The following is a 24875-nucleotide window of genomic DNA, read 5'->3' as shown; positions in this document are numbered from 1 at the left end:
TTGGATGGGATGAGCCACCATAGTCACACATCTAGTTAATGTCAAGGGCAGAATTCAAAGCTAAATCACAGGTACAGTCTATAGTCATGTGACTATATATATGACAAAACATACCATAGACTTACCTCACCCTTTGAGTTAAGGCCCTGAGGTCAGGGCACGTTCTAAGCAAAATTTTGATGTGGAAGTTTCTTTGGTGACCTCCATTTCTGATTACTCCTAATTCCCAAGGGCACTAATGCTACCCTCTAGAAATTCAACACTGCAAAGTCCCACCCAAGTCTATCATCTATCAAGGTGTCCCATACTCCAGAATCACTTTTCGCTATCTTTGATTCTTCAAAACACACTCTCAGTCTCTCTCTTTCTCTCTCTCTCTCTCTCTCTCTCTCTCTCTCTCTCTCTCTCTCTCTCTTTCTCTCTCTCTCTCTCTGTCTGTCTCTCTCTCTACCCCTTCCTCCCACCCTCCTCTTCCCTGCTTTGGTTAAGTACTAGGAAAACAGACTCCTAAAGCCTGAAGAATTGATAGTCCCTTCCCCTCTCTGTTTTTCTAGGGGCATTCCTTGCTAGCCCAAAAGAATCTTAAATTGATGAAATTTCAGGGAGAGAGAGAGAAAGATAGACAGAGACAGATAGGAACAGAGCGATAGAGGTATAAAAGAAGAGTTTTTCCCTTCAAATATACTTTTGTAACCTACTCTGCCTCTTTGTAAGACTCTGGCTCCTTCATCTTTGTATCCCTTAGGATGCGTAGTGGCTTGTAAATAGAAAGCACACAGTGAATGTTTTTAAATGAATCAACAAGTACAAAATACAGCAAAATAATAAAACAGAATCTAAGGAACCTCCATTTCACCTCAACCTGTTAAACCCTGTAAAATCACACCATGAACAAATTCTAAAGTGTAAATTAACATTTTAGAGCTATCAAACTCTGTAATAAGTAAAAGCTTGTCACAACCATAATTGTTCAAATGTCATTTAGGAATCCCAATAGCTGAAAACTACAGGATATAGGAAATGCCCCAACCCCTCTAAATTCTAGTGCCTTTCCCTCCATTAATTGTCTCCTATTTACCCTGTATATAGCTTGCTTTGTATATGTTTGTTTGCATGTTTTCTCCTCCATTAAGTTGTAAGCTTGCTGAAGATGGAACTGTCTTTTGCTTCTTTTTGTAACCTTAGAACTTAGCTCAGTGCCTGACCCATAATAGGTGCTGAATAAATGTTGATTTATTGATTAATATATACCACGTTACTTGGACTAGATTTAAATCAGCCAGGTTGTCAGATTTGCAGTCTTTGTTTTTGCTGAACACAGGGACTGCTAATATGCCCAATTGGTTGGTTTGAAGGAAGAGTAATAAAATACTAGAGTACTAACTACCTTCTCCAGGAAATCTTTCTTGGTTCCCCCAGACAAAGCAACTTTGCTCTCTTCTGAACTCTCCTAACACTTTGTCCTTCTCTCATTCACATTTTATATTCTAATTTGCATTACTCGTATGTCTCAGCTATTAGGATGTAAGTTCCTTGAGGGCAGTCCATTAATCAACAAGAATTTATTATACACTTAGTAGGTACCAGAGACTGTGCTAAGCCCCAGGAATGCAAAGGCAAAAAAACAGGTTCTCTGCCTTCAAGAAATTTACAGTCTGATGAGGGAGAGACAACATGCAAACAACTATGTATGTACAAGTTACATACACTGATAATGTATAGTAATCCCAGAAAGAAGACTCTAGCAGTAGGGGCCAAAGCTTAGTATAACAGCTATTGTACCTCTCTGGGAATAGGCACTCAAAAAGTATTAGTGGAATGAATGGGATTGGTGGCTACTGAAGAAATTATTTGACTAATGACTCCCAGATTTGAAAAAGAAAATAGTTCATACATTACCTTCAAGGATTAGAGAATCACAGAACTTGAGAACTGGAAGGGACCTCAGCATCCATCTAATCCAATCCATACACAAAAGGAATCCCCATTATAACATACCCGACAAGTGCTTGTCAAATTTGATCTTTGCTAATTTGAGAAAGGTGTTGATAAATTTGAGAAATGATCGAAAGATTTGGAAGACCCCAGTCCCCTGATTCACTGTGTGCTCTCTGTCAGTTTTGTAAAACACTCTCCACTTCCATTTTTCCCTCTGTAAATGCTGTAATATGCACAGGAATATACAGGGTTGACGAATATGTTCATAGGTATGAAAATCCATTGAGTTCTTAGGTGATAGGATACTAAATAAATCCAAAGTATGGCTTTCTTTCAGTTACTCAGGGAATGACTTTAATTTTGTGAATATGCAGTCGTGTTTGTTTTTCTTCCTTTCTGGATTGTTCCTCCTTTGGTCCTTTCACTATATATCAGCATCTCCATGAAAGAGACCTCATGTTTTCTCGGACATAGGATTGGCCTCAAAACCAGAAGGACCTGGGTGGATTCAAGTTCTGCCTTTGGTAAACTGGAGCATATCCTCAGGCAAAGCACATACATAACCTCTCTGCTCTAGACAACTCTAAGAGATTAAGTTGCTAAGAAGATGTTGACCTATGTTGGTAGAAGGAGTTTCCTCAGGAGTTCCTGGTAGTTCCCTATCTCATCTAAGTTACAGTTCTAGTCCCTATCCAGTCCCTGTCCCCTTCTCTTGAAGGAGGTCAGGGGCAGGGGAGTTTTTCCCCTTCTAGAAAACTAAATGGCATGAACCCATGGGTGTGCATTAGAAAGAGCCAATTGTTAATTTTCAGTGTGAGCTCAGAAATCAGCAAATGACTATAAATCAGGGTTGGATTTGTTGTTGTAGTTGTGTTGTGTTGTTTCATTGTGTAGGCTTAAGAAAATGATGAAGAAAATGTTAATAATGAAGATTAAATATTAATTAAATTAGTTAAGTAATACATATTAAACTTAAAAGTGTTTTGTTATCATTGCTGTTTTGGAGAGCCAGTTGTTCAACATTTACGCAGCATACCCTTGGATGATGGCTCCTAAGTTACCTTCTATCTCTAAACTATAGAACACTATGAACATAAAGAACACATTTTTACTGTAAGTCAATGTCTCTGGTTAACCTAATTTTCTCCCTTCTATTTCTTTGGAGGACGCTTTTTCCTCCTTTTTGGGCAAAAGTTTTTGCATAGCAAAGTTTTATGTAATTCATTCCACAAAAAGGACATTGAAACAGATGTTGGCAGGCAATCGATTTCAAATTTAGTGATGAAAGAATTTAAAGAGGAAGGTGGTCAGTGACTCTCAATGACCCATATTACTCCTGAACTCCCAATTGCCAACAATAATAATAATAAAAAAAAATTTGGAAGATTATTGTTATTTATCTACTTCCTCCTTCACTAGCCTTTTCTGTCTTTTCTGGGGCTTCCAGACTAGAATTGAAAATTATTCTCTATCAATGCCTTAATCACCTTTAAAATACTCTTTTCAATATTTCTTAGCACACTGGGTGAGGGAAGAATCCTTTCTGAACAATTTGCTTTCTTAGGGAACCTTGGGCTCTTTCCTAGATTAGCTTTTTATCTAATATAAATTATTTGAGCTGGAGCTAGACTGAGAATTTGGACCATTCAGCTTCTCATATTTGCCACAGCTGTGCAGAAATAACTTAGTAACCTGATTCTTTTCCTTTCCCCTGTATTAGGCCAATTCAGTTCAAGCCTAAGGCATGAGGGTTAATACCAAAAGTGGAATTTACAGAAGGAATGAGGCCTTAAATAAATGGCCCAAGGTTTTAAATAACTTTGAAAGTAGTGCTTTGTGAGGGGAAAAAATAACCCAATATATCAGTGAAACATTAAACATCTTATCCTAGCCCTTTGCTCTTTTCTCTATACCCTCTCTCTCCAATCTCATCTATCCTCTTTTCAATGACTATCTCTACCTGGTTGACTTATAGATCTCTATATCCAACCCTAATCATTCTCATTTCCAACTATTTCTGAATATTTGCCCCCATCCATCATCCCTCAGGCAACTCAAAGGGCTCATAACAAGACTTATCTCTTCTTGCCCCCTCCCCACCCTTGCCTTAACCTGCTACTCCTCTAAACTCTCTAGTTATTTCTAGGGGATTGCTATCTTTCCAGTCACCCAGGTTTGCAACACTGGTGTCATCTCCGACTCACCTTTGTCAACACTACCACCCCTCCCCCCATATCTGATCAGTTGCCAAGTCTTAGAGAGTTTAGGTAACAGCAAATGGACCAGCTCAGCTGGAACAGTGAGTACATTAGAAGGAGTAATATAAAGTCAGTCTGGAAAGGTAAATTAGAGGTAGGTTGTAAGGGACTTTAAATGCTACACTGAAGAGTTTGTATTTTATTCTAGAGGTAATATGAAGCCAGTGAAAGTGGCAAGGGAATGATACAGCTTCAGATTTATGCTTTAGGAAGCCTATTTGGGCAGATGTGTGTGGGATAGATCAAAGAGAGAAAAAAGTAGAAAGGAGTCTAATTAAGAGACTATTACATGAGAGGTTATGAGGTAGTAGCCATGTGAATACAGAAGAGAGGACAAATGGGTGATGTATTATGGGGTAGACTCTACAGGACTTTGCAACTGACCAAATATGGGGGGCAGTTAGGGAAAGGAAGTGATCAAGAATAATTTGAAGGTTTTGAACCAGGGTGACTAAAATGAAGGTGGTCCTCTGAATCAGTCATTGAACAAACATTTATGGCCAAGTCCCAACTAGTGCAAATATTGAATCCTGGGAAGTGGTCACGTTATTTGAATTCATACTATTTGAAGTTATTACTATATGTTGTTCATTTATTCCTACTCAGTTGAAACATGCAATGAATTTTTTAAAAAATAATTTGTATCTATAATTAAAATAATATAACAATAAAGGGTAAGAAATATGTAGTTCTGATTCAAGTTTATCACAAAGTAATAGGAAGCAAAATTAAAAAAAAACTTTAAATAACCCTATATTGATGATATGATGGAAATACAGTTATTGCTGTTTCTCTTTCTTTAAATCTTCATCCTTACTTTGGTAAATGCGGAGAGCTTTATCCACGGCTCCACAAATTTGCATGTTCACATTCTCACACAGTGAACCAAGTGTAGTTGGATGACTGAAACAGTAAGGCAATAATAACAACGTAGATGATAATTGTCAAAATGCCTATGTAGTTCTGCATCGCAAAGTATATAAGACTCTCCACGTAGAAGGCAGAAGAAGTAAACCATTTATTCAGACACCAGAGAACCACATTCCATAACCAAATGCTCAGCTCCCCCAGCAAGTCAGTCCACTTCATAATAACAGCAAGGAACCCAAAACATTCAATACAGAAAATCACAACATGGAGCCTCAACATCCCAAAACCTCTCAGACCCCCTACTGGGGTCTTCCCCAAAACAAACTCACTGTACAGCTAAGTCAGCCTGTTCAGTTCTAACAATCATGAGGGCAGCCACTAGCAGCCACCAGTAGCCATATTGTCTTTCTCTCTCTCAGCATTTCTGTGACATAACTTCCTTTTCCTGTCAGGAACCTCCTCCTACCACATATGTCTTAGGCTTCCTGTGACGTAAGCAGGTCACATGGCCTATTAATGGATGGGAAAGCTCTTTAAATCAAAATTGCTAATACAATGACCTGGGTCATTATTTAAAATCAGTAATGCTTTAAATGTGATATTGTTGTCCTTGCAATATGTGTTAATAGCTGGACTAAAATAACTTGAAAACTAGTCTTTGAAAAAAGCTTTTGTCATCCATGCTCTTTTATTTGACTGCCAAAGAACTGGAAGTAATCAATGGTTATAGCCTCTCAGACATAAGCATTTCTAAACCAATAAATAAGCTTTGGTTTTCATTTAAAATCCCCTTCTGCATCACCTCCCAATGAAAGTGTGTGGTGATCTTTAGACACTTTAAATACAGGTTGAGTTCTTTCCTCCTTAGAAATGTAAGTTCTGGAAGGCATTTTTTTCTATAATAAAGCTGTTTCATCCACATGAAAAATCTGTTGATGAGTATATCCACCTTCTTCAATTATTTTCTTCAAGACATCAGGATATATCAGGATAGATGCTGTATCTTCATGTTCACTAGTTGCTTCCTCTGGTAATTTTAGCATTATGCATTTGAATCCAATTTTTAAAGATATTAAACCAACTAATCGTTGCATTAAAACTTTCTTTACTATCTACTTCATTTCCATTTTCTTTCACTGCCTTAAATAAACTGGAAGCTTTGTCTGTCTGAATGGCTGCTCTGGTAAGAGGAATGTATTTTTAATTGCAATCCATATAGCTAACAGACTCTTCATTTCTATCATTCTAGTAATCTATTCCTTGTATTTGTTTGTAAACCACAAAAAAACTGATGCAAGTTTGCCTTTTGCTTTTATTTCACCTGCATGATTTATAATATTCCAAATCATGGAGTCAGGTATGTCAATGTCTCATACTGTTTTAAGGTTACTGTGATCACTGTCATGTCATTCAATTACATTAAATTTTTGTTCTAATGTAACAAGAAGCCTCTTCTTTTTTGTGCTGTCAGTGTTTCCATCTGAAATATTCTTCCTTTTGTCTATTTTGTCAAAGATTCCTTTTTAAAAAAATTAATACAACTGTTGGTAATATGATACACAGCTATACATCACGCCCATGTGACATAATAATAGGCTATGACAGACTGACCACACTAGCTCATACACATTGCATTAAATGAATTTTGAATCTTGACTCACATCAAATGTGACCTGGTATTTTATAATTTGCACAGAATTGAATTTAGCCTTATTCAGACTCACACTAGTTGCGACCTAGCTATATTAAGCACCTACTAATTACATGTCAGGTTTTGTGCTGAGTGCTAAGAATAAAAAGACAGAAGTGAATCAATTCTTGACCGCAAGGAATTTACATTCCATTAAGGGAGAAAACATGTACACATATAAATATATACAAAAGATATATTTTAAAAATACAAGCAAATTTTAGCAAGGAAGGCACTAGCAGCTGGGAAGGTCACGAAAATCTGTTTAAGGTGATACTTGAGCTGAACCTTGAAGAAAACAAAGGATTTTAAGAGGTGGAGGTGAAGAGGGAGCACATTCTGGGCAAGGAGAACCAGTGCACTGGCATGGAGGCAGAACAGATGGACTCTTAAATTTCCGAAGAAATAGGGAGGTTTGGAGGAAGTGAAGATTTAAAGTGGAATATCGTTAATTCTGTTTTGGACGTGCTCAGTTTGAGATGCATACTGGCTATTTGGTCAGATCAACATAAGTGAGGGAGTGGAAAGAAAACAAGGTCCAGGGTACTGTCCTAGGTGACCTGACCCCTGTTAGGGAAGTAGACTGATGGCTTTAGCAGCTAAGAGACCTGTGATATCTTTGGAGAAAGTACTTTTGGCTAAGTAGTGGAATCTGAAGTCAGATAACAACAATTTAACAAGCACTGTTTGTATGGCACTTTATTGTGTATCGTCATTGTTGTTCAGTCATTTCAGGTATGTCTGACTCTTTATGGCCCCATTTGGAGTTTTCTTGGCAAAGATACTGGAGTAGTTTACCATTTCCTTCTCTAGCTCCTTTTAGAGATGAGGAAACTGAGGCAAATAGGGTTAAGTGACTTGCCCAGGGTCACACAGCTATGAAGCCTGAGGCCAGATTTGAACTCAGCTCTTCCTGACTCCAGGCCTGGCACTATATCCACTGAGCCATCTAGCTGCCTCATTTTAAGATTTTCAGAGCACTATTTCAAATATATGTATGTATACATATAAATATACACACACACATATATATATATATATATATATCATAAAGATAGATAGATAAGGTATCCTTATCTCACTTAACTCAGTGGTAAGCTAGTAAAGCATACCACTATACACCAAGACTTTTGGGACACCCTCACAACATCTCTGTGAGGTAGGTGCTATTTTTATCCTTATATCACAATGAGATAACTGAGGGAAGTAACTTACCTGCAGTCAGAGGGATGGTAAGAATGTGAAGTAGTATTTGAATTCAGGTCTTCCTGACTCCAGATCATTGATACACACTAAGTGATAACTGAATAGAAATAAAATAGGAATTTAGAAAAGAGAAAGATAAATCGATGTTTCTCAGAGACAAAAAGATTACTGAAGAACCTTTCATTTATTCTTATCACACACTGCTAAAAACTCGGCAGTTTTAAGAAATTCTTAAGGTTCTTAAGAAATATAGATGGGAATTGAACCTGTAATTTCACTGATACAGAAAACTTCAAGGCAAGGATTTATGTTTTATAAGAAGCTCGAGCCAATCAACTTTTTTCTCTCTAAACTTTTATAGCATTTATGGTTTATACCGTATAATTTTGTATATTATGCCTTGTATTGTATCATGAACATATTCAATCTTTCCAAAAAGAGATCTCTTAAATGGTGTGTGTGTGTGTGTGTGTGTGTACTCTCCTATGCTTACTAGTTGAGTGACCATGGGCAAGTCATTTAATTTCTCTAAGGCTTGTTGTTGGTTAGTCCTTTCAGTTGTGTCAGACTCTTCATGACCCATCTGGGGTTTTCTGAGCAGAGATACTGGAGTGGTTTTGCCAATTTCCTTCTCCAGCTTATGTTACAGATGAGGAAGCTGAGGCAAACAGGGTTATGTGATTTGTTCAGAGTCACATAGCTAAAAAGTGTCTCAGGTCAGATTTGAAATCAGGAAGATGAGTCTTCCTGACTTCAGCCTCAGAACTCTATCTACTGTGCCACCAAGCTGCCCCTAAAACTAAGACTTAGTTTTTTTATAAATAGGGTAATAAAAATGTTTACCTTACAGGACAGTTGTTTAGATCAAGTAAGATAATGTTTGCAAAGTGCTTTGCAAATCTTAACATGCTATGTGTCAGCTATTATTATCAATCTACATTTATGAAATATTGTGGTAGCCCAAAGTGACTGCATACACTGATAGGAAAAAAAAAGTTCTTTCAGATTGGGGCTCCAACCCTTCTTGTTAAGCCAGTATATGACAGGGCTAATCAGAGTCAGTGAATAGTGCAAGGTCAAGTTTACAGAAGGAAAACAGAAATACAAAGACTGGGATCTAGGATGAAGAAAATATGACAAACAGAAATTAAATGTAGGGACACAAGAAGGTCAGAATCAACAGCACTACCAGAAGCAATGGTAGAGGCAGTCACAAAGGCAGAAGAAAGGGAAACTAGAGAAGGCAAATCACTAATATACCAGGGTTTCTAAAATGCCTGGGTGCACCTTACATGAAGGCCTTAACTGCTGGGCATGTCTACTTCTGCTCAAGTTTTTGATACTTAAGGACCTGGATTTGCATCCTGCCTCTGCTACTCACTACTTGTATGATATTGGGCATGTCATTTCAACTCTCTAGGCCTTCCCTGTAAAATGAGGGAATTAGACTAGGTGATTTTTAAGGAACCTTCCAGTCCTAAGTCTATGATCAATGAAACCAGCTTCAAAGGTGGTTAGGGTTGGCTGGTAATGCTGCATATTCCATTTAGCCCTAGTCTTTCCCCATTGATTAGCTTCTCCTGCTTTCCTTTTCCTGAGTGCCCCTTTTGTTTTGTTTTGGTTTTTTTTGGAGACAATCAGGGGTTAAGTGATTTGCCCAGGGTCAAACAGCTAGTGTCTGAGTTCAGGTTTGAATTCAGGCCCTCCTGACTCTCGCACTGGTGCTCCATCCATAATGCCACCTAGTTGCCCATTTTGGGGGAGTTTTTGGTTTTGTTTGGTTTAGGGTTTGTTTGTTTTTGGTCAGAGTGCCATTTTGAGTCTTTATTTGTTGTGAGATAGTGGAAAGACTTCTGGTTGTAGAGTTGAGGACCTGAATTGGAAACCTGTTTCTACCATTCACTATGACTTGGGACCAGTCATATTATGTCTCTGGCCCTAAGTCTCTTCACCCAGTTCTCGAACTGTAATCCCAGCTCTCTTCTTCTCACGTTCTTTTTACCTTCTGGTGCTCAATGACATCGCTTTAAACCTGGTTGCTCCTTTTTCTCACAGCTTCTAACACACACAACGAGCTGGCATAATCCTTGTTCTACACCGATATTTTCAGATCCTTCCTTAGCCACCAGTACCCAGCAACCACCTCTCCTTTAGAGTTGCTCAATCCTATCAAGGTCCTTTAGAACGTCACCTATAAACCATCCTCTCAAAGAAGTTCAGTTCCCACTTATAATCTTCACCCCACACCCACCAGTGCCCTACTTTGAACACCCTGATCTCCCAATTTCTCAACATCCTCAGCTCCCATGACCTCTGTCTCCAGTCTTCTTCAACCATACACACCCCTGGGAGTGGTCATATCTTTGACTCCCCCACCCTGCCCAACCCCAACTGAATTTGCCATAGCTTTCAGAAATCCTAGTTATAGCTCTACTGGGGCATGTATGAGGAGATGAGTTTCCCAAGTCCTTGTGCTTTTAGCAGCTTTGTAAAGCTGTTACTTAAAATACTGATCTAGAAGCTAAATTCCTCATGTCATTATTTTAGAATGATCTCTGTCATATTAGATATGACTGAACTGAAGCCAAAAAATAAAATAGTAAGGAATATTATTAAGTTTAGTTAATATTTAGTTTTCCTTCAATGTGCTTTCTTAGTTTTCACAATACCATATAAACAGAAGCAAAAGCGGGGGGGGGGGGAAAGTGGTCCCTTTTTATATCTACTAATCAGGAAGGAAATGGAGCCACCCAAATATATCACATGCCATCTGTAATCTACGTTACACTATAGGATTATAGAATTTTATGTTTTCTTTACTGATGAACTCTAAAATATAAAAATCTTTTTATTAGCCCCAGATGTTGTGAGCTTATTAAAATGCCATAGCTTATCAAATAAAATCATTTTAGACTCATTCACTATACTTCTGAGGTTTATTGCATTAGAAGCCCCTAGAATCATACCTCATGCTTTACTACTCCCTTTAAAAAATGACGCAAGCAATGGAATTTCTATTGTGAACCTGATTCTAAACAACAAAGAGGAACTGGTTGCTGGAGTGGAAATGAGGGAAACAAACCTTAGAGGGAAGTGACTAGTCCATCTCATAATCTATGATTAAGAAGGAGACAAAAACTGGGCATACTCTGTCACACCTATACTTTTGAAGAGAGCTGATTGCAGAGAGTTCAAAAAAAAGATGAATAAAGTCCCATTGCCTAAAAATTCCAGAGGGAGAAATAACCCACAAGGGATGAGAAGCTCTCGAGGATGAGATTCTAGAGAAAGAGAAGCCGTTCTGACAAGGAGAAAAAGAGACATGTTGTCTGTGCAGAGGGATATCACCAATCATTTGAGATTTTTAAAAAAACATGTTCACAGGATGGAAGTTAGCATAGCTATTGGATGACAAATGTAAATGTGTGACATGATCTTGAAAGATTAGTGTCAGGAATGCAAATATTCAGGATGAGCAGAAGTTGGTAAGGAATACTAAGGATAACAAAAAAAGACATTTTAGGTATATTGAGGAAAAAAGGTTCAAAGCAGTGATAGGATTTCTGGGTTACAGAAAGATTGATGGGTTACAAAGAGAAGGCAGAACTACTCAAGTCTAATTTCACTTTTGTTTCCTTTGCCGAGATGAATGATGTTTAAAATGGAAAGGACAGAACAAAGCTGATGATGAATTGAAACCCAAGATAAACAGAGAGATAGTATGAGTACCTAGCTGACCTTAAGGAATTCAAGTCACCAAGAGCAGTGTGAATATCAACAGGGTTCCAAAGGAGCTGACAGGTGTGCTTGCTAAGCCATTATCAGTGTTCTTTGTGTTAATTTTTTTTGGAAGGGGGAAGTCTGGGGCAATTGGGGTTAAGTGACTTGTCCAAGGTCACACAGCTAGTAAATGTGTCAAGGGTCTGAGGCCGGATTTGAATTCAGATCCTCCTGACTCCAGGACCAGTGCTCTACTCATTGCACCACCTAGCTGCCCCTCATCATCAGTGTTGTTACAAAGATCTTTGAGTCTGGAAGGAATGACACAGCATTGGAGAAGGGCAAATAGTAGGCTAATTTTCAAAAGAGGGAAAGGAGCAGAGACTCCCAACTACAGATCAGTGAATTTGATTTCAATTTCTTGCAAGATTTTAGAATGTGTTACTAGAGAAATAGTGAAGATCTTTTTTTTGGAAGCAGTAGCATCCCAGTGAGAAACCACAGGATGTGTATGAAAAATTATGATACTCAGAGCATTTAAAATTAGTTAAATAATTTAGTTGCTTGTATTGATCCACAATGTTAAATTTTCTCAAGACTACATTTAATGGGAAAAAAGAAGCAGTAAACACAAAGAGCCAAAATGGCTTTATCAAGAAAAAGTAGTACCATGCTAACCCCATTTCCTTTTTTGACAGAATTTGGCAAATTTGGGGAATATGTTAGTTACAATTTATGTGCATCTTTGCAAAGAATTTGACAAAATCTTTCATGATATTTTTGTGGAAAATATGAAGAGATGTGGGCTAGGCAGTAATGCTATTATATGGATTCAACACTAATAGCATGGTCTGGTCCAAAGTGTAGTCATTGTCAACTGGCAAGGAAGATGGAATGAAAAGTCTCAGTGATCTATGCTTCTCTGTGTGCTAATTAATAATTAACATCATTATTGATGACTTGGGGAAAAGACATAGATGACTTGTTAATCATATTTCCAAATGATAATGCGGAATGGTCAAGATCTGAAAAAATGTTAAGAGTTCTCAAAATTGGGCCAAATCTATGAAGATGAAGTATATTAGGAATAAATTTTATACTTAGGTTCAAAACATCAACTTCACGGAACAAGGTGAGGGCAACCTAGCTAGATAGTTGTTCATCTGGAAAAAAAAGTCAGGGGGTTTTAGTGAACTACAAGTTCAATGTGACTAATCAGGGCAAATATGGAAGCCCCCCCAAAACTACTGTCATCTTAGGTTTAATTAAGAAAGCCTTTCTTTGCACAGCTCTCTGCCTCTCTTAAATCCAGCTCACATACAAGTCAAGACATTGCCCTCTTGATGTCATTGGTCCTCTTCGAGAATGAAGGATGAGCAACAAAACCAAACAACAAGAAAGAGTAAAGAAAGAGTCCTACAAAAGTCTGCCCTACTCAGACACATCTTGAGCACTACGTTCAGTTCTGGCAAATGTATTTTATGGAAAGCACCAGTAGTCAGAGTATGTCTAATGAGGGATAGCCGGGATAGTAGGGCTTTAAGAGACTGCAGTGAGAGGATCTGGTTGAAAGAGCTTGGAGTTTTTGTCCTAGAGAAGAGAAGACTTAGGATGGATATGATAGATGTCTACAAATATTTGAAGTGCTGTCTTATAAGTGAGAACTGGAATTTGTTCAGCTTGGCCTTAGGGAACATTACAAAGAGAAATAAGTGAAGGCTGCAGAAAGGCAGATTTCAGTTCAGTTTAAGGAAACATCTCCTAACAATTAGTGACCTAAAGTTGAATGCATTATGTCTAGAAATAGTGGGTTCCCCCTTACTAGAGAACTTACAGCAATGATTGAATAACCACTCAGAACACTGCAGACGGGACTCTTGTTCAAGTAAAGGTTGGACTATGTGGCTCCCAAAATTGCTTCTTAATTCTGAGATTCTGTCTTTCATTTTCAAACTCCTAGTGAAAGTCATCTACATTCACTCCATTTTCTCACCACTAACTTCTCAAACCTTAGCAACCTGGCCTACATTCCCTGCAGTCTACTAAGTAAACTACTCTACCATGTCATCAGTGATTTTTTAATTTTCCAAATCAATGGCCTTTACTCAGTGACATTTTAAGGTACTTTCCAGGTCTAAGTATTGCTGTTGTTGTTATGGGTATCCAGGTGGAGATGTAGAGAAGGCAGAGGGAAACTTGAGATTGGACCTTTCTGCAGCATATGATACTGCTGATTACTCTCTCTTTCTTGATACTCTATCCTCCCTGGCTTCTATAATGCTTCTCCTTCCTGGTTCTTCTCTTACACCTTAAAATGTCTATTTCAGATTCCTCCTTTTGCCATTGTATAAGATATTTCGTCAACTACTAAGACTTAACATGTCCAAAACTGAATTCATTTTCCCCTAAAACCTGCCCTCTTCTCCTAATGCTATTTGAATAGATGACATCACCATTCTTCCAGTCGCTTAGGCTTTAAACCTTAGAGTTATCTTTGAGGCAGATGTCTAATCTACACCTTACCTTTCACATTCACTAAGTTACCAAGGAAGTCCTGTCAGTTTTACCTTGATGTTGTCTCTTACCTCCCTTCCTTCTCTTCTGCAACCCACTGCCATCTGCTGCCACTTTTTTCAGTTCCTTATTCAACTCTCACCTAGAAAGACCTATGTGGTCTCCCTCCTTCTGGTCTCTCCCCTCTTTGATCTCCCCTTTGTACCACTGCCAAAGTAATTCTCTGAGTGCTCAAGTCTAATCCTGCTGTTCTCCTGCTCAAAAGCCTTCAGGGGCTGCCCATAATAAAAAAGTGTAAAATACAGTCTCCTTATTTCCAAGGCCTTCCATGGCCTGGCTTCAACTTGATTTCTAGCTATAATTCATATTAATGATAATAGCTGATATTTTTATAGTGCTTTAAGGTTTGCAAAGAACTTTGTATGTATCAGTACATTTGATCCAGCAGCCATGTAAAATAGGCGTTATTATTGTCCCCATTTTACAGATACAGAAACTGAAGCACAGAGAGCTTAAATGACCTTTACTTACTCTATATTGCAGACAAACCAGACCAATAGTCATTCCCTGCCCGCCTTTGTGGATTTATGTGTATCATCTCACATGCCTGGATTGGACTTGCTCCATATCTTGGACTCTGGAAAACTTTTGATCACATCAAGGTCCAGCCCTCGGTTCCGCTTATTCTATGAGGACTTCCCTCCCCAGTCTGTCATGCTTCTGTTCCTGGGCACTTTCGTCATTATAATAACCTGTATTCGATTTGTGTGTCTCACTCCCTTAATAAACTCTAAGATTTTTAAGGACAAGTAGGACTGTGCTTGTTTTTACCTTTACGTACATAGTTCCTAGCACAATGCAGTTCTTAGAACATAGTAGGTACTTCATAAATATAATATTAAGTATGTCAATAGGCAGGAAGAGCTGAGTTCTAATCTTTTCTCTGACCTTATTATTGGTTTTGTGGCCCTGGGCAAGTCACTTAGGCTCTCTGTCCCTCTCTTTCTGCATAGCTGAAAGAGGGATGATAATAATAGCACCTGTTTTATAAGATTGCTGTGAGGATCGAATGAAATAATGTATGTAAAGTACTTCCCAAGCCTTAAAACACTACATAGATGAAAACTATTATTACTAAATTAAATTGCACCTTGGACAAGCCTATGAATGGATAAAGAGCTAGACCCAGAACAGAGGTGGAGATTGAGCTAAATCTTATTTGGGAAACTGCAAGAACCCACTACTTCAACCGCAACATTGTAGAAAGTATTAGTGAAACATAGAAGGCAAGGATTTCCAAACATTCCAAACTCCATAGTCAAAAGACTAGAGAAAGATGGTTAAGGTGGATGTGAATATGCTGCAGTTGTGACCTATATTCAGGGAGCAGAAGGATGGGAAGCTACACTGACTGCTATCTTGGGTGCCCTGCGATGCAGGAAGAGCAAGAACCCACTCTTTGAATGATCCATGCTAAAATATGGACATCAGGATGATTAGGCATGGATCAATGATAATCCATGTTGGTAGAGAGTATGCTCACATTTCTAGAATCATGATCACTCAAAATAGAGGTGTAATTCAAACATTTTCAAGTCAGAACAAATAGATTTGAATTTAACTATTAATACCAATTGAGCCATGAAAATAAACACTGCTTCATGAAACTTGGGCCTAAAAGAAATCAGAGTAGAGCCAATAGAAACAAGACTATGATTGTTTTTAAGTAATTCTGAGGGTTTTTTAAAAATTCTTTTTTTTTCTTGGCTTGCTTTTTATAAAGCTATCTGTTTTCAGGGAAACTGAAAACAGGGAAACTTTTAGTTTTGCTACTAAAAGATAATTGTCTTCTCTTTAGCCAATGTAGAAAATGTAGGCAGTATAGAACATATGTAGTCTTTGCAGTGATATCAATTTTTAAAATTTTTGCAAGACTGTATATAAATTTTGAATCCAAGGCAAATTCAGTCAATGATGAGAATTTCGTGAGAGTAGTTAATGAATTCGATGATGAGTTGTCTCTCATGTCACTTGATCAGTTTCCAATGGCAGAGGATACCACGGTTGGACTGGTTTGTTTTATTTTTCCTCAAGCCTGGGATCCTTGGATTCTACAACTGCAGGTTACAGTGATTTTAAATCTTTCCCTTTTGTCTACATATTCACCCATAATGTACACCTGTTCTTAGGTAAAAAAATTTTTTCCAAATGGATTGAGTCAAATAATGTGGTTATAAAATAAAAAGACCAAGACTGTAATTATGAACCAGATTCACTACATATGTTTAATGCTCATATATCTTGTTCTCATCAAAGAAATGTACTCTTATTGGTAGCTATGTTTGCCCTGCCCTGGCAAAACTATAACCCCTTCATTTCTACTTGGGCCTTATTCCCTGTTTCATGGGCTATTATATTGGAATTCAGGCCTCTACTGAATATATCTCTGTGTTTGAAACAAGCAGGTGGAAATTGTGCAAAGCAAATAGCCAATAGTAAAATGAATTACTCCTTTATCATCTAGTTTATTTGCCTTGGGGTTTTATTTGCTGTTTCTTGTTAGAATGGTTTACTACTTTGGGCGATGAACAAACGGTTTCTTTGTAGTTCAAGACTGGCAGGTGTTGAAACAGCTTTTTGCTGAGACTTGGTCAAAAGTCATTCATGCTTTCACTCACTTCATTGATCATTGGGCTGCCTCAAACGATGAGACTTCCCAGGAAAATACACTCAGATGTTGAGCTTATTCCATTCATGCCTCTTAACTGGTGTTACTGCCTTGCCCAAAGTAGCTATTCCCAAATACAGTTACATCCTTTACACAGCACTTTGGTAAAGTAGCTTTCCCTAAATGGTGTTATCCTCAGACAAATGGGGACAACCAGTAAGTTCACAGTTATTATGGTACTAGAGAAATTACAAGGTTATAAGAGTTGCTAGACAGATCCATGTCTTTTCCTCTTAACCAGACAACTTGTACTTTCCTACTTCAATGGATCACTAATTTCTTTGATGTGGGTGAGTGAGATCACCTTTTAAGAGTTCAGAACACAACCAATCCACCCCTTCTCATCCTATGTAATTTTTGTCCGTATTGCTCCATAATCCTTCACTGAAGGTCCACCCAACATTCTGGAGACTGTGCTGGGGAACATCCATTAAAGTCCTACTCTGGGCCTCACTGCTTAGAACATTGCCTGGTACATTGAAGGCACTCAATAAATGCTTGTTGGTTGGTTGATTGAGATGACTCTGAGTTCTCAAAGGCTATGTTAGTGACAGACTGTCTGATATAAGAGGACCAGCTTAGCTAAATATGGAGATATTCATCACCAATAGGCTGGCCATCATAGGTGATTTGTTCTTTTGGTCATGACAGCAACCCAGGGAACAATCAGAGAAATCAGGTTTGTTTGTTTTTTAAGTGTTCTTAGAAGTACAGTACATTCTGCTATGATGCATATTTTGAAGATGTAAATTTGTTCCAATGCTGTTGATATATTAGGGAACATTTTGAACATAACTCAAATTTCATGTTTTCTTTTGCCCAATTTTTTCCTTGAGAAACAGCGAGAATGCATAAAAATGCACTACTTCACAATAGCTGCATCTCTAACTCCGATGCCCACTTCCACAAGCAAATTTCAGGTCTTTGTCAAGGTCAAGGTAAAATTAATTGTCTCTGGTCCATACCATCCCCTCCTTCCCTTTAGCTCTTTAAGCCATGGCTTCTTCTGGAAGCTTGTAGTTATGGCCTGACCAACATGTTTGTACAGTCTGCCCAATGCCCCAAATATGGCCACAATTTATTGTTTTATTGTTATTGTTCAGCTATTTCCATTGTGTCTGACTCTTCATGACCCCATTTGGGACTTTCTTGGCAAGGATGCTGGAGTACTTTGCCATTTCCTTCTTCTAGCTCATTTTACAGATGAGGAAACTGAGGCAAACAGGGCTAGGTGACTTGCCCAGGGTCACACAGCTAGTGTCTAAGGCTAGATTAGAACTCAAGTCATCCTGACTCCAGGCCAGGTGCTCTACCCACAATGCCATCTAGCTGCCCACTATTTACTGAAGTATCTGTGTATTTCTTAACCATTTAACATATATAAAACTGTACTGTCATTTTTATTATGTACCTATTTTTTTAAATATGTTACTGATGAAGTTTTTTAACTTTGTGCCCCAACCCCATTTTTCCCATAAGCTCTGTGGTTTTCATTATGTGGTTTCGCATAGCACGCAGTGCTTTTGGGGAACTCAAATGTTTAATTATTACAGAGCTGCTTGTACCTCATAAGATATACTTGTGAGCCTATGGCTATTATTAACAGTGCCCAAATACCTGAAGCCCCAACATAGTTGACTTCCCTTCTCTTGACCATCTGGACAAGAAAAGGAAATGATCCCAAGAGGAGAACCATAGATGGCTTTGGGAAACTTCCATCTTCCCCTGGGGATAAATGGGGTCATATAGTGGCCATTTATGGCCTGATCCTTCACTATCCTTATAAACAACTTTCTTTGAATTTCCTGAGTTGTCTCTAGATGCAATGGAATTATCAACCATCAGCACTAATTAACCTTTATATTAATTAGTTAGGTAGCCAGATGGCACAGGATATAGAGTGCTGGAATCATGAAGACCTGAGTTCAAATATCACCTCAGACACTTATTAGCTGTGTGATCTAAGCAAGCCACTTGACTGCTTCCTGCCTCAGTTTTCTTATCTGTAAAATGGTAATAGCACCTCCTACCTCAGGGCTGTTGTGCTAACCTTAAAGTGCAATGTAAATGCTAGCTATTATTATTATTGTTATTGTCATCATCATCATTATTAATATCTGGTACATACTTCTTGACTTGACTTGATTTCCCTTTACTTGACACTATTCTGTCCTTCAAAAAGGAACTTGTAGTTGGTGTGTAGATGCAAGCTTAAAGGATGGGCAGAAAAGAGGGAAAGTGTGTCAAAAATGGAGTCACCAAAGGCAAATTTCACTTGGTTCACTATTTCTTCTATTACTGACTCTGGACCCAGTATTGTAAGTATCTAGAATATTCTATACTTTTGAAGACTGTACCAAAGAATAGGCTTCTATTGTTTATCTCCCCTTTTCTTCAGAAAATCATACTTGGATTTTCACATGAGTCTTTTTTGCAGATGCTTCCAGTTACAACCATGGGTGGCAATCCCTTGTCACCTCACCACTGCATTGCATTGACCAATCTTCCCTATAACTGAGTACTCTGCTGCTATTACCCAGGGCCATTGGGATAATAATATCAGATTTTAACTCATGAGAGTCATGACCTCCTCCTGCCCTTGGAAGGCCTTAATCTTAAAATTCTGGGTGCCATTTGACTGGGAGTATTAAATCTTGTTTGGATTTTTTTCTTTGTTGTCCATTAATGGCATTTATGATTGGGGGTGGGGTATGATTTTTGAGATAATCAAACCGTGATTTTCTTCTTGCAGGTGCTGCCTGACAAACAGCTCAAGGAGAGAGCTGGTAAGTCTGTTCTGACATGTGCTTATACTTTTGTTTTAGATAAGTTTGTACCTTAGAGGAGCTATGCATAGTTTGCATGTCATTAAATACTGAAAGTGCATATTGATGAATTATTAATGGAAAGAAGTTATGAATTCTTCTTCAATGCGTCTATGTTCCAAGGATCCATGATTTTGTTCGCACTGGATCCTAATGACCATTACTCACCTTTTTCTCCCCTTTTTCATCTTCCTTCTACTACCATGCTGGTGAACTGCCTAGCCAGAAGCATTAGTATATACACTAATCTCTTACTCTGAGTTGAGCATTTGCTTAGCACAGGATGCTGACAAGAGCAAGGCAGTGGATTTTGATCCACATTAAAGGAAGTTATTAGCTTCACACAGTGAAAAAAAACTCTTTCATAACTTTAATCTCTACCCCTTAGCATGATGACATTTGACACTTTTTCCTCTATGGAATAGATCAAGAAGTATGAATGGCTTCATGTAAAATTATGATTATTACTAAAAAAATTCTTAGAACAGGGCTCCTACTGATGGATTGTCTGTGTGGTTGGTCAATCCTTGTTCAGTCATGTCCAACTCTCAGTGACCCCATTTGGGGTTTTCTTGGCAGAGATACTGGAGTGGTTTGCCACTTCCTTCTCTATCTCATTTTATAGATGAGGAAACTGAGGCAAACAGGCTTAAGTCATATGCCTAGGGTTGCAAGGTAGTATGTATCGTATGTATCCAAGGCCAGATTTCAACTCAGGAAGAGGAGTATTCCTGACTCCAGACTTGGCACTCTATCCACTGCACTACCTAGGTGTCCCGCTAACTAACAGGGATATATCTATTGGCATATGGAGAGACACATTAAGCATAGGACATAGGTATAGCACATATGTTTATGTGAGCATGGATGTCTATACAAAAGTTAGCACTTATGAGGAAAACATATGATTCCATGATGTCATAGTACTTTGAGATAAGTTTGAGTATAAATTTTTATCTAAGAAAGTTTCACAATCAAAAAGATAGAATTAATGAGTTTGGGTTCTTTGGGTGTTTTAGGAGAAGGTAGAGGGGGTGTATACCTTTAATTTTAGTTTTTACATAATCTGGTAAAAATTGATACAGCACTTGAATCATCTGGTATATACCTTTAAATCTTAGTTTTTGGAAAATATTGTGAAATATCTTTAAATGCTGGTTTTGACATGATCTTGCAAAATGAACGTCAGAAATGCTCAAAGGATCTGTGATTGAATCTTGCTTGATAAGTGTAAGTCTTAAGGAATTGCCTGAGGCAAAATTTGAATCCAAGTCTTTATTCCACACCTAGAGGCATTCATGCTAGAATGGCTTGAAGTGCAAGGAAGGCAAAAAGAAAACAGCACAATGCTGCTTTTTCCCGACTTAACTGACCAGTGTTCAAAAAATAGGAACCAAACAATGGAAGACCTTTATCCCTATTTCCTCTCAGATACTTTAAAAAAAAGCGGGGGAAGCTAGGTGGCACAGTGGATAGAGTACTGGGCCTGGAGTCAGGAAGACTTATCTTCCTGAATTCAAATCTGGCCTCAGATACTTACTAGTTGTGTGACACTGGGCAAGTCACTTAACCCTGTTTGCCTCAGTTTCCTCATCTATCCAATGAGCTAGAGAAGGAAATAGCAAACCCCTGCAGTATCCTTGCCAAAAAAACCCCAAATGGGGTCACAAAGAGTTGGACACGACTGAAAAATGGTTCTTAAGTATATCTGCTGGTTGCATATTGACTTAGAAAAACTACATGTTAACATTACGTATGTTCTATTGTATTTTATTTATTTTGTTCAGTATTTCCCAATTATATTTTAACCTGGTTCTAGCCCAACTCATGAGTGTTGCCAGCAACCCCAGGCCAAGTATTTGACACCTCTGCGTTAGCCCCTTTGGATTTCAGCATCATCATTTAGTAGCTGCATCACTTTCTGCTCCCAGAGCCTTTATTTCTTCATCTGTAAAATGGATGTAAGACCTCAATACCTATCTCTCAGGATTGTTGTGGGAAAAGTCTTTTCTAAAGCTTAACAGTCTATGTAAATGTGAGCTTCTACTAACTTCCTTAAAGTTGAATACATTCCTCTAAGTAGTAAACCATTCCGTAATGAAAATGTTGAGCACTTCATTTCTCTTGTTGAAATATCTACCCATATCTGAGTGTGCAAAGTGCATTTACCTTGACAAAAAACAAAATAAATAAAAATAATAAAATCATGCTTCATCTTAGAAGTGACTGAGGAATGCACCTGAATCAGCAACATGTTGCTTTTAGAAAACTAATCATTTTAACTAGACAACTAGCATATGAATGTGATTTCATCTCTCTTTTTTTGACTACATAAAAATTTGATTCATCTAGGCTCAGGTACACACTCCTTTTTGGCATTTAAAGCTCTTCACTTACTGGCTCCAACCTTGTTATAAGGTATTTCCAGCCTTATTATAAATGACTCACCTTCATGGATTCTACTGGCAATCAATCTTGATCTCATGTGACTTTCCTGGGAGAAGATTTGAATCCAGATCTCCCTGCTTTTGCGTTGGCTGTCCTCCATGCCAGGAATGCACTTCCTCCTTACCAGTATCTATTAAAATCCCTAGTATCCTTCTAAGCTCAGATCAAGTCCTACCTTCTATTCAAAGACCTTCCCGATTTTCTCCCAGGCTGCTAGTTCTCTCCCCACCAATTACATCATTTCCAAATACACACACACACACACACACACACACACACACACACACACACACGGGTGCATTTCCCTCCCCTAATAGAACATAATCTCCCTTAATAAAGAGACTATTATTTTGCTCTTTGTGCCCCTAGTGCCTCATATGTAGTAGATTCTTGTTGATTTGTTTTGTTTATGTTCAACATATTTTCCTCGCTCAGGGCTTACTAGCTCTGTGACCCTGGACAAGTCACTTAGCCCTTTTTGCCTCAGTTTCCTCATCTGTAAAATGAGTTGGGAAAGGAAATGGCAAATCATTCCAGTATCTTTGCCAAGAAAAACCCAAAGGCCCTAGTGCCTAGCAGTAGTAGGTGCTTCATAAAAGCTTATTGACTGACTTCTGGGCTGACTATAGAGCTTGGGACTAGACCTGTGATTTTATGGACATAGTGAATTCCCTTTACCCACATAGGTCAGCATTTTCTCTACAGCCTCCAGTCTCAGAGAATTGCCCAGGGTAAGTGACTTGCCCCGAGTCACAGAGTCAATATGTGTCAGAGGCAGAACTGAAACCAAGCCTTCCTGGCTCAGAAAGCAGTCCTCTACTACTATGTCTTCTCTAATCCTTCCTAGTTTTAGTGCTATCCTTCTGTTGATTATTCCCTATTTTTGCCACACATCGTTTGTTCCTATGTACTTATCTTCAAGTTGTCTCCTAAATGAGATTATACTTACAAGGGGGAATGTCTTTGATTTATCTCTATATCCTCAGCACTTAGCACAGTGCCTGGCACATAGTAGGTACTTAATGTTTAAGGACTGACTATGCCATAGTGCCCCAATGTTTCTCCTACCACAGGATAAAGTTTTGTTTTCTCATCTAACATAAATTCAGAGAGAGAGCCAGCTACAATTTTTACCCTTGAAATAACAAATGTTTTTCTGTTGCAGTTTAATCTCTAAAAAGGTCAGCATTTGGTGATCCACCGTATAATAGCAGGCTCTCATATTGTAATTTTTGCATATTGGGAGGTAGAATTTGTGCCCACTAAAGTCCCTGGTTTTTTAGCTGTTGAAATTCACACTGCCTTTTGGTGCTCTGTTTCCATCAGGGGAAATGAATAGGAAAGCAGGCAAGCAGAAAACTAGAAAGAAGCAAGTCCATTTCTATAGAAGTAATTAGAGAGAGCAACATGAGAGTAGGAAAGATCAGTGAAGGGTGGCAGAGAGCAATTTTTCTGCACATGTAAACCTGATGAATGTGGTAGGCAGCTAACTCAAATTCCCATATAACTAAAAAAAAAAGACTTTGAGAATGACTCTAATTCTTTTCTTTCCTTGTCATCCATGACATCCTTGGCTAACTTCAGTTTTGATGCTGATTCTTTCTTGCTGTTTTAAAAAGTGAGGACTGTCATAGTCAATGTCTGTTTGGGTTCCTCCACAGGCCTTCCAGGCCTCTTGGCACACAGCTGCTTGGTGTATTTTTGTGTGAAGGGAGATGCAATATTTCAGGCCGACTGAAGAGGCCACTGTTAGTACATATTGGCACACGGTACAGAGTGAAACAGGAAAAAGGAAGTGTCCTTGACTGGAGTTCAATATTTGTAGTGGTGGTGGTGACCGCGAAATGTACTTTTCTTATTTACTAAAACTGTGCTAGATTGACCCATATTCTTGTTACTTCCCATAATACAATCAGGGGTTAAATAGGAAGCCCAAATATAATTCAGAGCCATAAAAGGAGGTCAACCCAGAGATGGGCTAGGGAAAGACATGAATTACTGCAGACATTTGTATTACTTCAAACATATACTCTAGTAAGGAGCATAGATTCAGAGCTGGAAGAGACCCTAGAGGTCATCTGTCCAAACTCTTTATTTTATAGTTGAGAAAACTGAAGAGTGGAAGTGAGGAAGAGGTGTTTGCCAGACATCATGGAAAGTCACTAGAGGTAGAAGATGGAATGCCGAGTTCAGAGAATAGAAAACAGACCACTTTGGTTGAAACACAGAGTACATGTGAAGGGGAGTCATGTAAACTAAATCTGGAAAGGTTTGTTAGAGCCAGACCATAATGGATGACATTTACTTCCATTTTAACCAAATGCAACATCTGACTTTTATCACCATAGAGGCCCCACCCAAGACTGATTTAAGTGAAAGCAGTCACTAACAGACAAATCGGTAAGTGGACTTATCCAAGATCACCTAGGTAGTAGTAAGTGGCAGAGCTGGGATCCCAACCCAGGTCTTCTGGCTCCAAATCTAACCCTCCTTCCATCACAACATGTAAGAGGAGCCTTTTCTAAATAACCATGCTGTGTTTTCCTATACTCATAGTGGGAGCAGGAATTTCAGCATAGACATAGACATGAAGTGTCTGTGTCACATGGACAAGGCGTAACTTACTTCAGAGTCACCAGAGGCTTCTTTCAGTTAAATGAGACTTCGGTGGAACCTCA

The 24875-nt window shown here is 38.4% G+C and overlaps 1 protein-coding gene across 1 annotated transcript in view; it reads left to right on the top strand.

Annotated features, from left to right (window-relative positions):
• Nucleotides 1-23367, top strand: part of LOC118836889 — a 180379-nt gene extending 157012 nt beyond the window's left edge. Inside the window, exons 4-6 of the mRNA XM_036744007.1 lie at nucleotides 19677-19710; nucleotides 22884-22928; nucleotides 23363-23367. Coding sequence (XP_036599902.1) covers nucleotides 19677-19710; nucleotides 22884-22928; nucleotides 23363-23367 — 84 coding nt within the window. The remainder of the gene's footprint in view (nucleotides 1-19676; nucleotides 19711-22883; nucleotides 22929-23362) is intronic.
• The last annotated feature ends 1508 nt before the right edge of the window (nucleotides 23368-24875 follow it).

The sequence above is a fragment of the Trichosurus vulpecula genome, chromosome 2 (genome assembly GCF_011100635.1).
Source record: "Trichosurus vulpecula isolate mTriVul1 chromosome 2, mTriVul1.pri, whole genome shotgun sequence".
Lineage (NCBI taxonomy): Eukaryota > Metazoa > Chordata > Mammalia > Diprotodontia > Phalangeridae > Trichosurus > Trichosurus vulpecula.
Note: the sequence above shows the minus strand (reverse complement) of the source record. Positions and strands in the feature narration are given on the sequence as shown.